The sequence below is a fragment of the Mesocricetus auratus genome, unplaced genomic scaffold (assembly GCF_017639785.1).
Source record: "Mesocricetus auratus isolate SY011 unplaced genomic scaffold, BCM_Maur_2.0 Super-Scaffold_4256, whole genome shotgun sequence".
Classification (NCBI taxonomy): Eukaryota; Metazoa; Chordata; class Mammalia; order Rodentia; family Cricetidae; genus Mesocricetus; species Mesocricetus auratus.
Window position 1 is genome coordinate 231711 of NW_024429182.1, and position 17837 is coordinate 249547.

The following is a 17837-nucleotide window of genomic DNA, read 5'->3' on the forward strand; positions in this document are numbered from 1 at the left end:
CAGACTGCTCCTTGGAAAAGGTAACACTTTAGTATAGGGACCTCCCCACAGGGCTACTCCATTTACCCCAGTCTTCCTTCCCATGATAGCTGGAGCAAATAGTAACACACTAGGCATAGCAGCATTCTCTTCCACTAGATTAATCACAAGTGTCACTCTTACAGGGGGGTTAAAAAAAAGGGGCTTTGATTTGTTATATAGCTTTCAGGTACAGAAATATTGCCAAATGGTAAAATAATCAACTCTTTTACCCAAGCCCCCTTTTACCTTTTGTTTTAAATAAAAGAATAAAGTGTGAAATGATCCTGAGCTAAATAAATTAAAAAATTCCACATTTTTGCCCAACAGAACCTTCTGTATCACTGGGAAATATCTGAAGTCCTCAACAATCTTTTATCTTTATGGTGACATTTTCAGTCTTCCAATCTTTGGACATTCTGAGAACTTCTTTGGCTTGGGTCCTCTAACAAACTTGCATGGATAATTAGCCTATTAACTAATAAAGTTGTAATTGGAACCCACCCTTCTCTCTCATTCAGCTGTATCTGCAATCACTTAGCTCATGTCTGGGGCTAACATGAAAAGCAGATACAAGCAGGAAGGAATTCCTGTCTTAATATTATTACTGCCAATCACTGTTCTGGTGTCTAGGCCAAGAGAGTAAGATTCAGCCAGTCACTTTATCTGCCCATCAACCCAATCATCCTTTCACCCATCTGTCCTTCTCTCCATTCACTTGACTGCTGCAGTGGAGATTCAAATGGAGAGAAAGTGTGGTTCAGACCCTTGAAAACCTCACATAAAAGGTAGAAATGTTTACCACTATTCTCCAGCTCAACAACTGTTCTCTTACTATCATGGAATGTTCTCCGTCAGGTATCACACTCTGTTAGTCACTGTCTTATGCTCAGCCATGATTAAGCTCCAGGGAACAAGAATTTATTTTGCATCTCTGTGGGTGTCACATACCAAATGCAAAATAAATACCATTAACTAAGTAGATAAGTGTACAATGCACAATATACAAGACACATTAAGAAGAGAGAGATGAAACATCTGTTCCTTGTAGTACATAATGTGTCTCCATGATTTAGTACTTATTGGAGCATAGGGCCCAAATGCTTGCATTTAAATGGTGCTAGGTAGTGGAAAGTTGTAGCTCAAAGCCAAGGGATTATACTGTCTTGGGTGGGTCATTCAGCTCTGAGAGTCTGCCCACTTGCAAATAAACTGGAAAGGGGATTTTAGACAATATGTTCCAATTCCTTTCGTTAGGGCTTCTCTACAAAATTAACATTACTGTGCTAAATTAAATATTCAAGTTATAGTTTTACAGAGTCATGGGCTGAGCCAAGCTCCCAGGTTTACCTTCCTAAACAGTGAAAAGAAAAAAAAAAGACCATGGCTTGGGTCTTATCATTGTGCTGACATTTCTTATCTTTGAGGATAGGTAAAGGTATTAAATTAGATGCTTTCAAGTTTAAATTCCTAAGTCTAAACTTTCATTACTTTAAGTCAAAAACATTGGCTAAGGTTAAATTTAGTCACAGCAAATACATGTCATAAACTTTTTTAAAAGAGCCCTAATTTAAAATATTTTGTGTCAATCTTCATCCAGCCAGTATTTAATAAGCCCTAGTACGTGCCAGGCAGCACTTAGGGAGTGAACCAGGTAAAACACAGCCACTTCTAACCCCTAACAGTTGATCCAGTAGAGAAGACAGAAAATATACAAGTAAATGAACAAATGAAGATGACTTCAAATGAGGTTAGGAACATGGACTATTCAATAAACAGCTCTATGTGAAAAAACACAATTATAGCAGGTTCTTCTTTGGATGGCTTCTCTTTGGAGGTGATATTTTGTTTGGGATCTTAAAGTTCTTTGGCAAAACAAAGTATGGGAAAGAACATTCTAGGTGAAGGGAATAGCAAGGGCAAAGGCTCCAGAGCTGCAAACAAACTTGAGGTATTCACAGGACAAGGAAGTATCCAGAGCATCTGTGAATGGCAGAGGGAGTGACTCAAGGACAATGAGGACGGACTGCAGAAGGCAAGGTAGAGACAGAGCTGCCAAAGTCTGTGGACTCCTATGGAAGAAGGAATCACCTAAACTTTCACCAGGGTCTACCTAAAAATACACAATGTATTTGATTACAAAGGTAGACAATGCCCACTGCTATTATCAGCAGTGCCTGGGACTTGTTATCAGCACAAACTGCATATTCACTTGTATCGTAGTTGCTGCAGATATCCAAAAGTCACAATAGCTACTGACCAGCTGTTAGACCTCATTATTTCAAGTATTAACAAAAAAGCACATACATTATATATTTTACATTTTAAAGGTACTTAATAACTATTTGAAAGGAATCAATTTCCTTGGAAACTCTGTGTATTCCATTTTGCATATGTAAAAGTATTATTCTGAAAGGGATCCTTGGGGTTCATCTCAGCCAAAGCTTTTTGTCACCTATGACCTACCACCCACAGGTCAGAGTTACAGGTTCATTCCAAGCAGGGTAAAAAAAGTGAATGTGGGGTGGGGATGCAATAGAGGAATAATTGTCATTTTCTTAAGTCATCTGGAGGTTTGGGTAGAGAGGACTTATGGCTGCCCAAAGCAATGCTCAAGGCTGGAGAAGGCCGCAGCTTCCAGTGACCACTGTTCTAGATGATTCTAAGCAGAATCTCAGGGTCTTTGTGAACTTGGCTCCTGTCCCTGATGCACACAGCCCTTCTACTACACCACCCCACACTGCCCAGTGGGCCCTTTTCAGAGCCTGTCCTGGGACATCTTCCCAGGGAGCTTCAGAAAATGAGCTCATGTGTCCACAAGAAAAACAAACTTGGTGTTTGCCACTGTTTGGTTTGTGTATTGGTCTAGAAAAGAAATGGGATTTTTATGTAAGAAAACCTTCCAGCAGGACCCCAGCAGTGGCTGGGCAAACACTACGGCGACAGACTATAAACAGGCAAGAAGGCCCAACCCCTGGCCCAGGCCCATGTTCAGCAGCCCCTCAGCTTACATTGGTCTTCCTGTTTTTTCCAGCCTCTTCCACACTGCATCAACACACAGAGGCTTTTCAACACCCTCTAAGAGAACTGAAACGTCACTCTCACACAGCAGGCCCAGTCCTCATACCCATGGGTATAGGCTCCACCAAGAGACCAGAAGATGGGCTTAAACAGGGCTACAACTGTTGGGTAAGGGTCTATGGTCCAGGAGACTCTGACAGCATATTCTTGTGCTCCCAGCTCTCCAAACCAGAAGTGAACAGAATAGGGAGGCAGGAGGTGAAGGATAAGCAGGGAGCCCCCTAGGAGAGAAGGGCACAATGAAGGCATAAAAGCCCCTAAACTTGTATGAAATATCTGGGTATAGCTGGAGTCTGGGTGGGGATAGTTGCCCTCAAAAGAGAACTTGTATGTCCTCCAGAGAACAGAAGTGGAGAGGAGGGGGATGCTGACCTTAGAATCCAGGACCAGGGTTGCTAATGAACTGAATGTCTGCACCCTCATCGAAGTACACATGGTGATCCCTAATACCCAACACAATGGATTAAGAGAGGAGCCCTGAATGGGAACAGAGCCTGACAGGAAAAGGAATGAGAAACTATGCTTCCTTCCACGGTGAAGGACACAGGAAAACATCTACAGAGCAGAAATGGTCCTTCGTCTTGGACATCTAGAACCAAACAAAAGTGAACATCTGTTGTTCAAGCCCCTCAGTTCATGTTATCTGTAATAGTGGTCTACATTGAACAGAGACCACATATAGAGGCTACATGAGAACAAAGTCTAAGTGGGTTTGTCAATGCAGGTCTGAGTCCACAGCTTCCCAGTTGCACTGTGTGCTCCTTTCAAAACATTTACTTTTTAATTATTTATTTTGTATGATGGGTATTTTTGTCAGCATATGTATGTGTTCCATGTGCATGCCTGGTATCTAAGGCAGCAAGCAGAGGTCACTGAGTTTTCTGAAACTAGAGTTACAGATGGCTGTGAGCTACCATATAGGAAATGGGAATCAAACCTGAGTCCTATGGAAGATCAGCTAGTGTTCTTAACCACTGAGCCAACTATCCAGCATTATCTGCTCCTTTCTAAAAAGAACAGGTTGCTTCTTTTTTTTTTTATTTTTCCTAGTGAAGAAGTAAGGGCCTTTTTTCCATATGCACTCGCATATCAGGCTTTGTTTCCCCCAACACCTAGTCAGGGACATAATAGAAGCAAAAGGAGAACCTTTTATTACTCACATCTCAAAGTCCTCACTCATCTGTCTTTCTACCTTCCAGAATCTTCTAGATTTCCTGGAGTTTTCAACTGCCCTTGTTAGAAGGGACAGAGAACACTGTATCTACTCCTTCTTGTTTGAACCAGAAATCCCTGTATTTCATACTTACGTATTTTTATACTCTTAAGAAGTACATGAACCCAATAAAGCAAAATATGCAGACTCCTTTCATCTGGATGGCAGAGATATGCTGTGTTCAGCAGACACATTTGGTGTTTTGCTATGTCCTTACAGAAGCTAAGCCCTTGGCTGCCATTGGAGGTGGCCATGTTGGGACTAAAGACAACTAGGCTGAGTCAATGGGCTGCTGGTTCCATCATGAATACCAACCTCCCAAGTGAGAGGGAGAGTGAGGCTAAACCAGAGTTGCCTCCCAAGAGCAGGATACATAGGATCCAGGAAAAGCAGGGAGTTCTGCCTGGGGACTGCAGTGGCCTTGGTCCATCTTCTCTGCTCTCTGTGGGCCAGTTAAAGAGCCATTGTGCTTCAGTTTCCCCTTCTGAAGTAAAATAACAACACCTACCTCAAAGATACCAGAGAAGTAACAGTTCATCCTGGCACACATCAAACAGTGAACAAATACTGGTTGTATCTTTGGCCTATTAGCAAAGACTTCAGTGGAGCCAGAATTCCTGTATCTACTTAGCTGAGTTGCACGGGCACAGTTGTACAGAGGCTTTGGCAGTGAAAGTGTTCCTTACCTATGGTCCTTCGGAGGTCTTCACACTGGCTGATGTGAGGAAACTTCAAGATTTCTTTCCACTTCTTGCTTTTCCCTTTGCGCTTTCCTCCACCGCCTGCAGAGATGGAAAGATGCCACTGATGTTGGTGCTGCCCAAAGCTCCAGAGCCTGTTATCCCATACCCATGAGCCTTTCCACCAGCTTCTAGGTTTTAGATCAAACCGGTGACATGCCCTGAGCCCACCACTGCCTCCGTCCCTCCTTCCCCTCCCTCCTCTTTCTTTCTTCCCTTGTTCTACATAGCAGGAACTGTTATGTTCTCCTTGAAATAGAAGAAAGAAGTCATTTAGGACCACACAGCTCACAGATGGCAGAGCTAAGACCCCAGCTTGAAGATGCCAATGCTCCTGCCCCTCACTGAAGTTTGATTCTCTTGAAGGTTCAGAAGATCAGAGGAAAACACTGGAGTCAGAGCATCCTGGAATAGGTAGGAACAGTGGAGGGCCCACATCTATGAGTTCCCAGACGTCAAAGACTAGACACTACACCCTTCAGGGTTCCTTCACACACATGTGGTTTGCTTGCCTGCTCTTTGGCAAACAGGTTGCTAATATTTAAACACAAGGACATTCTGCATACAAACCCAGATTCTGGACTTTTATCCATAGTCAGGCTTCCCACATGGCAAGAACCAGTTAGAACTAGTTAAGAGTAGCCCCATGAACAGGACCCAGATGAGCTGTCCAGTAGCACATGTTCTAATTGGTCTTAATAATAAAAACACAGAGTCAGATATCAGGGAATATGCTGAAAGACCAGAGAAACAAAGGAGCAAGCACCTCTTACCTTGCCAACATCTCAGAAGGGGCCAAGCTCCTGTCTCCCCCTTGCCTTATCACTTCCTCTCTCTGCTCAGCCATATCACTTTGTTTCCTCTTCCCCGGTGCTGGGATTAAAGGTGTGTGCCACCATTGCCTGACCTCTATGGTTAACTAGTGGCTAGTTTTGAACTCTAATCGCTAGACAAGCTTTATTTGTTACAGCACAAACAAAATATCACCACACTGCCCCTTACCAGCTAGGCACCCTCTCGGATGCCTGTCTACTCTCTATAAAGTTGTATGTACACTTGCCTGGTTGCTACAGAGGGTGGTAGGTACATGCAACCTCACAGAACGGCAATCCTCTAGGAAAATCAGCCTGCATAGCAGATGAACTAGGCTAGGTTGCTAAGGACCTGAAAGGGCCATCAGAACTCATGTGGCCCATATGACCCCCATTCTCATTCCTACACTACTGATTCCCAGAGCTTGTTGGGATGAAGAATCTCTTTCAATATGATAAAATAACATAAACTGACAGTTTTAAGTGTAAAATTCAGTAGCATAAAGTGTGTTCATATTGCTGTCTAAATGTCACCACTAGCCATCTCCAGAACATATTTGTCATCTCAAAATGTAAACATGGTTTGTTTAAAAAAATACTTCCCCATCCTCCCTCCTCTAACCCTCTTCTATTTTTTGTCTCATGTAGAATCATTTCCCCTTGGTGTCTGGCCTACTTCACATAGAACTATGCCTTTAAGGTCTAGCCATAATATAGTACATGTCAGAAATTTATTCCTTATTAGGGCTGAACATTATTTGGTTATATACATATATTTCTGTTTTGTTTTGAAACCAGGTCTCATGTAGCCTAGGCTGGCCTTGAATTCTCTGTGTACCCACACATGACCTTGAACTTTTGATCCTCCTGTTCCTACTATGTAACACTACACCCAGTTTATGTGGCATTTGGAAAAAGAACTCAGAGCTCTGAGAATTTCAGACAAACACTCTACAAACTGAACTACATCCTGACCCCTGGGCATACATTTCTCCATTCATCTGTCTTTGGATACTGGAGTGGCTCCTAATTTAAGGCTATGGAAAATATATGTTTCATGGACACTTGCATCCAAGCATCTGATTCATGCTCTGTTCTTAATCCCTTTAGGTACATTCCAGGGAGAGAAGCTGCTAGGTCACAGAGCAAGTCAATTCTTTTTGAAGAACAGATGCAATGAAGATTCCCAGATAGTGATTCCACTCTCTGATTGGAACCTAAGAATGTGACTTCTCTAAGGATCCCCAAATGTTTCTCAAGTAACTGGGCTATGGAAAGTAGGTATCTGCTTCTCACCGAAAATTAAGACAGATTCATTAATTCATTCAACCAGGATGTGTTGAGCATCTCCTAAGTAGTGATCCTTCTTCAGGTACTAGAACACAGTAGTCATGTCCACAGAAGACAGAAGCCAAACTTTAGTTCTTCTGGTGATTTTCTACACCCAAAATTATCTCCTAGGAAACATCTCAAAACATCTGGAGATACTTAATTGTCACAGCCTACTATTGGCAGTCTATGGGTACAGCACAAGGGTGTGAATAAACACCACACCATGTACTGGGCAGCATTGCAAGACATTCAATATTGGCTCTAAAATGTGGCAATGTGGGAAAACCTTGATTTATCTAATGGCACTTAGGAAGGGAGCAGGGTTTGGGGAGGTTTGCTGGTTATGGGGACAGCTGTCTAGGATATTAAAGAAGGTGGGGAAAGTGAGCCACTTGAAGGAAGAAACACTGAAGCTGGGCCCAAAGACTTCAGGAAGAGTTTAAGAGGTAAAGAAGGCACACTCAGGTAGTGATGGTTCATGCCCTTAATCCCAGCAAAGGCAGGCGAATCTCTGAGTTCCAAGGTCAGCCTGGTCTACAAAGTGAGTCCCAGGACAGCCAAGGCTATACAGAGAAACCCTGCCTTGAAAAAAAGAAAAGAAAAAGGATGAGGAGAGGACTAGGACAACACACTCTGTCCCAAGGAGGCTGCACAGGAACAGACAGACAGAGGCTCCCCAGGTGGCACCTGAGGTAGCTGGCTAGCTTTCCTCCTAATCCTTTTATCTTCAACTTCCAGAACAAGGATAACAAATTGTGGAAGACAGAATAGTGCTCCCCAAAGATGTCCTAATCCTGAGAATCTGTGAATATATTAAATAACATGGAGAGGAGGGTAAGGTTAAAGAAAGAATTACAGGCAACAATAGAGATGTTTTCTTAAATTACCCAGAAAGGGTAATCATTGTCAACTTCAATGATGGGAGATGTCCTTCTGTATATGTTTCTCTTATTGGTTGATGAATAAAACACTGTTTAGCCAATGAGACAGGAAGATAGGCAGGACTAGGAGGCGAGGAGAATTTTTGGAAAGGTAAGCAGAGGAAGACCGCAGTCGCCATGTAAGGATGGGGAAGAAAGGATGCACCAGGTGTTCTCCGGTAAGATAAGACCACGTGAAAATACATAGATTAATAGAAACGGGTTAATAATTAAGATAGATGTAGTCAATAAGAAGCCCTAGCCATCAGTCAACAGTTTAATAATTAATATAGCAACTGTGTGTTCATTTGAGGCTGAAGCAGAAGGACCAGGCTGGCAGAACAAGAAACCTTCCAGCTACACTTCAATACATTTAAAACCACCTAGAGACTGAATCCTCTGAAACCTTGAGCCACAATAAATCTTTCCTTATGTTATTTCTGGAAGGAATTTGATCTCAACAACACAAAAACAAACAATAATAGGTCCAATGAAACCAAGAAAGGTAGAAGCAACAGATCTGTGTAAGGAAACATGAGAAAAGACTAGCCTGGCCTTTGTGAGCTGCAAAGATGGAAGGAACCTTAAGCCAAAGAACGTAAGAGACCAGAACAAAATGGAAAAGACAAAGATTCTTCTCTGGAGCTCCAGAAGAAACCAGCCCTGCTCATACCTTGTTTTTAATTCAGTGAGACATGAGTCAGACACCAAGGCTACAGAACTATAAGATAATAAATATGCATGGGTTTGATCCACTTAGTTCTACAAAATGTGTGTGTGTGTGTGTGTGTGTGTGTGTGTGTTGATAATTTTCATAGCAACTATAGGCAAATGATACAGAATACTTTGGACAGAGTGCTTCTTCCCCCACAAAAATGACCTCCACACCTACATCTGGCCCCTGTAGTTCTGCTAAAAGTCCCACAATAAACTCTGCCTCCTATAACTCAGGTAGACTACAACAATGTCTAATATCTTTACAAACAAACCTGCCTCAAAGAGGTTGCCACTTCAAACGATTAGCACAAGTAGGCTGTTGTGTTTCTAAATTACATATTTAATGACTGAAAGTATTGGCACTGTTCATTACAGTAGAAATTCCTCCATCATCCAGGCCATAGCTGCCCCCAGGCCTGCTGCACTACTTTAGTGGATGTCAGGCCTACAAGGGGGCTAGGACCCTACATCCTACCTTTCTAGGGCCCAGACAGGCCTCAGCAGGAACAGTTAGTTATTTCTCAGACCTTACCACCTGGGAACTCACAGGCTCAGCTCATCTTCCTTGGCTACATTCAATCCTACATTCATCTTCTCCCTAGCCTTATTTCCTTCCGAACCACTGATCTTAGGACTTTTTCACTGTTCTAGCAGGAATACCCCTTTCCTGCTTTTTTCTTAGTATTTCTCACTCCTGCTTCCAGTCTCAACTTGCACCACCTTCTCTCACTTGGTCAGCTGAAGGACATCTGTTTTCCACCTTATCCACATGGCTTGGCAGAGTTTGAGGAGCTTTGCTTATTTGCTCAGTTTGTCATATCAGCTTACAGAACACTCATCCATTCTCTCAGCACATGTCCATTGACCCATCTGAGTACTACATATGAAGTGACCACTAGTGGTCAACGCTGTGCTCACATTACATAGGCATCATTCTATGCACTGGTATGCCTGCCCATACTGACAGCAGGCAAACAGTAGAAGAGACTCAGTCTTGCATTTTCTACCATTCTAAGCCTGTGGTAAATACACAAGTGTCCGCTTATTAGATGTGAATGTGTGTTTTGTCTTAGGCACCTGCACACATCTTGTTTCTTGCAGACTTGAGTCTCTACCAGCAATACACTTTCCTACCCCTCTATCTACCAAAGCCCCACATGGCCTCTCAGTATAGCTCCAAAACGCCCTTTTCCATGGTAGCTTTGAAAGGCAAAGTCCTGTCTGGCCCTCAGCCTCTCTAAGAGGTGAAGGGAGACAATGATTCAGTTAAACAATACTAACTGCTAGTTTTCTTAATGCCAGCTGAACAGAAAAATGGATGATTGCTTGTAGGAATTGGTGACAGCCTTCCCTCTGCTGCCTCTGCACTAGCTGTACCCTGAGTCCCACTCACAGATGAAAATTATGGGCTTAGTGAGAGTAGTTCACCAAACTGACACTATCACACCTGCATCCACTAGCCCACAGTCATCTAGGGATGCAAGCAGGCTTGAGTCTCTCTGGCTTTACCAGCTGCTCCATTTTAGCCTTAAGAGCTTGTATAGACAACCTAGTCTCTGTCAGTGTAGAGGTAACAGCCCATTCCAAGCATTAAAGCTCAAGGAACACCAGAGAGTAGTGGTCAGAGCCAGAGAGGAAGCATGAAAGAGGGTGTCTTCAGACAGTATGATGGCCGAGAGCTAGGCAGGATGGCTCCTGCCACTGAATAAGAAAGGGACAGGATGTAGGACAGAGAAGCCAGCTGAACTCTGCTCACTCACGGCTGTAGGATCAAAGGGATAGACCTTAAGCTTGAATGAGGAGGGCAGGACAGAAGCCTGGGGGCAGAGGGCAGACACTAGGAAAGTATGTGTGTCTCCTGAGCCAGGAGTTTCAAGTTCTATCCAGCTCCTTCACTGGTGCAGTCTCTGATTAGAGAATGGCAGGAAGAGGGATAAGACCAACAAAAGCATGAACCATTCAATGGGAGGGCATGCCCCAGCAGTGAATTTAGTACAGGACTTGCCAAGTAATAACAGTCACCCTTTCTGTCTCTTTTCCTTTCTTTGGTTGTTTTGCTTTATAGGCAGAGCCTCATTATGTAGCCCTAGAACTCTCTATGAGTTGGTCTTGAACTCAGAGATGGGCCTGCCCCTCAATCCTAAATACACATGCTGCCACACCCACCTGTTTGATTTGGAAGTTAAATGTGATGTTTCTTACACAGCTTACCAGGGAACATGGTAGGGTGAACCCATCTTTTACTTGTCATCTAACTCGAGTGATAGATCCCAGGTATTATTTTGCAGATGGGGAAATAGAGTTTCATAAAAGAAAGATCCTCAAGCCATTACAGCAAAGGCTCAGGTAACTTATTCTCAGAATGATGTTTATTTCCACTCTGAGGAAGCTGAGGAAAGCTTTGTGGAAAGCAGCCTTCTTCTTGCTCTTCTTGTTCTCACAGCACTCCAGGGTTGGGTAAATGACTCAGTGGTTAAGAGCACTGACTGCTCTTCCAGAGGACCTATGTTCAACTCCCAACACCCACAGCTCAAAACTGTCTGTAACTCCAGTTCCAGAGGATCCAACACACACAGATACACATGCAGGTCAAACACCAATGCATATAAAATAAAAATGAGTAAGTCATTTAAAAGAAAGAAACAATTCATGTTTCCATTGCTGAAATCAGAGGGGCCAAAAGCACATAAGCTAATGCCAAGTTCTGAGCAGCAACAGAAATATGGGAAAACCACCTGAACTTCCTGAAACTTCTCATTCTCTGATTTCTCATCACCCTGCCAACTTCTACAGAGGATCTGTAGAAACACAAGAGTTTGGACATGTCTACTGAAAATATTCCTCCCAATTCCAAAATCTGGTAATCAGGATTCTGACTTGTCATGACAACAGTCCCATTTTTCTATGTCTTGCCTGCCTCATATCACGTGATACGTGGTCACTGTCAAATCCACAAAGTTCTCATGACCTTTCACCAGCTTTTGGTCTTCTTGCCCTGGCTGTAATGTCCCTAAGGAACAAATCTGATCTGCTGGCTCATCTTTTCTCTTGAGGCCATGCATCATGGTCTTTCCTGAAGTCTGTGACAGTCTGATAGGTTGCACCACTGTGGATGGAAAGGAGGCCATGCAAGCAAGCTTGAACAAAGGTACCAGTGGTGGCAGGTGTGATTAGAGAGCCACAAAAGCCATCAGCTCATCCTCCAAAGTTGTTTGGAATATAGCTGATAGAGACCCAGGGTACACAGACCCAAAGACTTCCTGCCAGGACCCACCTACAAATTAAAGCCTATGGTTTGGTAAGATCTATGCTATGCCTACACAAGGGACCAAATTTGTTACAGATTCTCATCATGCTGAGCCATTCTTTATAACAGACTACCTACCAGAGAGGAAACTGTAGGAATGAAATATTTCCTGAAGATATTCTGACCATGTGCCATAGTGACTCCGTTGCATTTCCAGACACAAAAGGCCAGTAACCTACCTGGCCAACCCCTAGACAGCAATGCTACAATGCTGCCTGAGAAGTGTGTGTGGCTAGACTCTACTTAGTTCTTTACGTTCAGGCGAGTTCTCAGGACTCGGCTACCCACACACCATGACTACCCCAGATAAACCTATTTAGAAGAAACCTTCACAGAAGGGGCTGCCAAAAGCATGTGTGTGCCAGTCTCCTAAGTAAGTATAGGCCATGGACTCTGGGTAGCTAAAATCCATTCTTATCTGGGCAAGGACTACCAGAAACTCTTAGAAGCCATCGCCGTTGTCTTAGTTATTTTTCTATTGCTATGATAAAACGCCATGACCAAGACAACCTAAAAAAAAAAGAAAGCATTTAATTTGGCTTAGTTTCAGGGTGTAAAAATCCGCGATGGCAGAGCAAAGGAAATGGTAGCAGAAACAGCTTAAAGCTAGCATCTTGATCCACAAGCATGAGGCAGAGAAATCACACTGGGAATGTTGCAAGTTTTTTGAAATACCAAAGCCCAGACCCAGTGACCTCCAACAAGGCCACACCTCCAAACCCTTCCTAAACATTTCCACCAACTGAGGACCAAGTAGTCAAACCTATGAACCTATGGGGGCCAATTCTCATTCAAACTATCACCATCTTGGTGTCTGAAGTTTTGGGGGCCTTCCCAGCTAGGCATATGACCCCAGAGATGGGCAGAAAAAGAAAGTGGAAAGGTCTGGGGACACAGAGCATCGTCCTATCCAAAATGTCTTTCCAAGTCTGATTCCACCACCAATTGAATCACATGGCAGGGTCCACCTTGGGTATCCAGAAGAACCAGCTCAGAGACTCAAGAAGGGACACAAGTCACATAAGATTAGATCATTCTCACTCCATTGATATTCCTGATACTCTGATATGTTAAGAACCAGGTCATGGAGCAGTCTGACAAAACTGAGTAAGGCAGGGATGGGGCAGGTGGAATGAGAAGTCAGAGGAGCTACAGGCAGGAGAAACTATTTCTAAGCCAATTGGTCTGTCTGGTAGTTGGCTCTTTTATTGGCACTTTTATCAGAGGCTTCCGTTATAACAGAAGATCTCACTTAATGAATAGACAGAAGCTGTGATGGAGCCAGGAGCCTCAGTACACACCAGGCCTCCCAGCAGTCCTTGATTCTGCAGGACTGGATGTGGTGAGACAAAGACACACAGTTCTAACCCCAGAAAATTCCATGGTGCCGCAGTTTCCAGCTAGAAGAACCCAAAACTTCCTGAGAGAGGCATGCAGAGGCATGGTTTACTGCCCAGGGCATGTGGGGCCTGTGGTCTGTAGCAGGTTCCAGAATCTCCTAGGCCCCACCTCATAGCCACACCACAGTTGGGGTTTCCAGAGCATAAAAACCTCAGCCACACCAGGGGATCCCACAACCTCAAATTAGAAAAACCCAAACCAATACAAGGCCTGGTTACTGGTCACCATGGGGACAAGGAGACAAGGCTCCTCAGCACTAGCATACTGAGCCTGAGAGAAGATTCTGGAACAACTTGGAAGAGATGCACAACTGAGGATGGCCCCTCGGGAAACCTTTACCCAAGGACAGTGCTGGTGATGGAGGCAGCATCCTTGGGCAACTGTTATGCTGTCACACATCAGCTGCCCCACAGCTTCTTAACTGCAATATAAATGATGCCACTGTGATGAGCCTACCATTGCTAAGTCACTCAGTGTTTTTTTTCCTGCACATAGACACTGCTGCTACCATCTTACACTGCTATGTTATAAACCAGCACCTCAAGTTCAAAATACCTGGAACAATGTAGGTGCCATTTTGTGACAGTCACCACCATGCCCATCTTTATCACAGCCATCCCCATCATTACCACCTCTACCAGCAATAACACCATCTCCATCACAACCATCCCCATCATCACCACCTCCACCACCATCACTACCACTATTATCTTCATCATGGTTGTCATTATCATCATCACCTTCTCATTCTAATTACCATCACTACTACACTTGTATCACTATTTGATCAAGCTATTTGTGAATGACAGAACCAAGGACTCAGACCTGATATGAGACAAAGATGGATCTCAAATTAAATTTTCTAAACCCAAGTTTACCTATGTCTTTACCTTACCATGTCCCTACTTCAAATTTATCACCCCCAACACATACACACTCCATCATCATAATGCTCAGATTTATCCCAACATTGCCAGATGTGTCACAGAAGTCAGGCAGGCACTGTACAGTATAGTTCACAATTTCTCATACATCACATTCTACACTTGTAGGTAACCACTCCACACTACCATTTTCTCACTATTCCTCAATTTTCTGAGTACACTCCCATCTAAGGACTCTGCTGTGGCTCAGGGGTCAGTAAACTTTCTCTGTAAAAGGGTTACAATGGGTCTGTGAGTCACAGAGACAACACATAAACCATCTATATTCCAATAAAACTTAACATAAAAGTGGCTGTAAAAGAGGGTGAAAAAACTGAAGGGGCCAGAGGAGCAGGAATGTGTCTCCTAGGAATGTCAGAAGCTACATCCATGAAGTCTCACCAACATGGATGCCTAGACATGAGCTGAACAAGGGTGACACAAATATACATGCTAACATGGATAAGGAAAAGCTCAGGAGGCCTCAACCCAACACAAAGAACAATAGGGACCTAAAGAATGCTGAGAGTGAGAAAACTAGACTTCTCCAGGGAAGTGTACATCAATTGATGACCCAGTGGTCAGCACTAAAAGCATACATACAAGTAACATTATATACACTGAGCAGGTCTGTGTATCTGTGTATATAATACACACACACATTTGAAAAAAGAATAAAGAGCAGTATATGAAAGGATTTGATGGGAGGAAAGGAGAAGGGAAACTATGCAATTATAATTATAATCTGAAAACAAAAGAAATTTGTTATGTACACTGTGTGAAGATATATTGCTGCAATTGGTTTAATAAAGAGCTGGATGGCCAATACCTGGGCAGGAAGAGATTAGGTAGGACTTTCGGGGAGAGAGAGGACTCTGGAAAGAGGGCAACTCACCAATCAGACAAGGAAGAAGCAGTGTGAGCATTACAGATGAGGTAATGAACAACACAACAGAACATAGATTAAAATAAATTAGTTAATTTAAGTTATATGTGTTAGTGCGACAAGCCTAAGCTAAGGCCAAGCTTTCATAATTAATAATTCTTTGAGTCATTATTTGGGATCTGGCTAGAAAGACAGAAAAACTTGTAACATTTAGTGCCCAACACGGAGCACATATTCCCACATAGGGACTGAGAAATCTTTTTTAAAAATATCAGACAAGGCTTCCTAGTGACCCTGTGCTTGCAGCTTACAAAGGTGTGGCTGCTGTACAATGAGTACTTGAGCAGCCAGCCCACTAAATGGCTCGGGTTCTGCATATTCCCAGAGCTGGGACAAGTAAATGCTGTTAGTGCTGTGGACCTAAGGCTCAGCTCTCACAGACCTGAGCAGGATGGAGCCAGCTGCTAGCACAGATTTGTGCAGCAGGCTTAAGGACTGGCTCAGATGGTCAGAGAGGGCTGCAGAAATGCAGTAAAGCAGTCCAGACTGGGGGGAGGGGAAACGACCCTCTAAACAAGTAAAGTGGGCATAGACAGTTATTTTAAAAATTAGTCTAAAAGGATGTCTGGATCCTATATGGTGCTTTGTTAACTTTGAATTTTTTAAATGCTAACTTAAAAAAAACAATAGCTGCTTAGGGACACTGGATTATGGGAACTGCTAAATTAAACCAACTTACGTATTTTTAATGTCTTAACTCAAAAGGAAAGTGAGAAAATGTGTTGCATTGGAGGAAAGGTTATCTCTTTGTTTCCACAGGAAACAAAAAGTTATGGTTCTCTTCAAAATTAATAAATATCAGATTTCAAAGGAGGAGACCTGAGGATCTGGGCTGCAGACATAAGGGAAAAAGCCAAGAAAGACTACAGGACAGGTGACATATATGCTGATCCCTCAACATAGGAACAGCTCTGAGACTGAATAAGACATGTTCAATTTTGTTGGCTACAGAGTCCGCATGACTTATTATTGCATACCATCCTTTCATATGCAGGGATAGAAGTATGGTTATGCAGTCCAAACAAACTTAAAAAGTTAACAGATACCTTTTGCCTGCTAAAACATAAAACAAAAAAAATCATCATTAACTGACTTGCACACACCACACATTCCATATTTGTGTTGATGCAGCTACATATGTTACCATTAAAAGTTTATGTATTTTCAAAAAAAAAAAAAAGAATCGGATACCAGAAAAGACAAGTAGCCCAGGTGATCCAGCATCTTAGAATACCTCTGTTGCAGTTTCCTCAAAATTCTGAATCCAGAACATCTTCAAAGCTGCTAGTTGAGATGATCCAGCCTCATAGACTATCCAGTCAATAAGTCAGATAAATTCTATACTTTCCCATCACACAAAGACTAACCAAAAAAATAATACAGCTAGCTCTCCCTGGACTTGATCATTATCCCAATTTTCTCAGGGTTGCTTAAAGATGTCATTGCCCCCAGACAACAGGAAGCAGTCTAGAAAACATGATGCCCACATTCCCAAGAAGTAGGGTAGGTAGTTTTGGTGGTTCAGTGGGTTATGGATGTTTGTCATCATTTACAGGGGTTGGTTATAAGTTGTTATTGGTCATGGTCAGCAAAAAAGCTGAACAAAGGAAATTAGATTCAGGGATCTCATTCTGAAAATAAAAGGGGGAGACATAGAAATAACAGGATAAAAGGGTAGATTACTGAATCTATTTTCAAATAAAAAAAGCAACTACTAGGCTCAAATATTTTACACTGGCATAGAGTTTTGTATATTGATATAAATTTAAGGGATTTTTGTTATGTGGCACATATGCTTCTACTCTTGTTTAAGATATTTTTGTATACTGACACAAATTTAAGGTTATTTTTGGCACACTGTATACATGTTTCTACTCTTGTTTAAGGTATTGTACCTAGGAAGCTCATCCAGCTTACATTACATTTAAAAATGTCATGTAAAGTTTTAGTCTTAAAAGCTATTTAGAATAATAAAGAACTACAGGTTAGTAGTTAGTCATCTACAATAACCAATCTTATAGTCATGTTAGGTATGTTTTCCAGGTCAAACAGATATATTTTAAATAGATGGTCTTCAAACACTTCAAAGACTTTAATGACAGTGAAACACATCTGCTCCTAGCAACACCAATTTACTTGAAAAAAGGATGATGGGCATTGAAGAAACTCTACATGGAGTTTGCTTTCTATGTGGCAAAGCTAGCCACTAGACAAGAAATTGTCCTTGCCTTGACTACTGACAGTATGCTGTCCAAATTGGACAAGGAGGACATAAAAGAAGACAACTGCTGAACCTTGTCAAAACAATGTAGGACAGTTCTTCAGATCTCCTGCTTGGCAGAAAAATCTATCAAATATTCTGGGCCCATAGGCCAAAGATGGATGCCCCAACATTGCAGGGGAACCTTGGGGTGACTGTCCATGCAG

General features: G+C 42.6%; 1 protein-coding gene across 1 annotated transcript in view; it reads right to left on the reverse strand.

Moving 5' to 3' along the window:
• Positions 1-17837, reverse strand: part of Grk5 (G protein-coupled receptor kinase 5) — a 192339-nt gene that overhangs the window by 97906 nt on the left and 76596 nt on the right. Inside the window, exon 2 of the mRNA XM_005085355.4 lies at positions 4999-5094. Coding sequence (XP_005085412.1) covers positions 4999-5094 — 96 coding nt within the window. The remainder of the gene's footprint in view (positions 1-4998; positions 5095-17837) is intronic.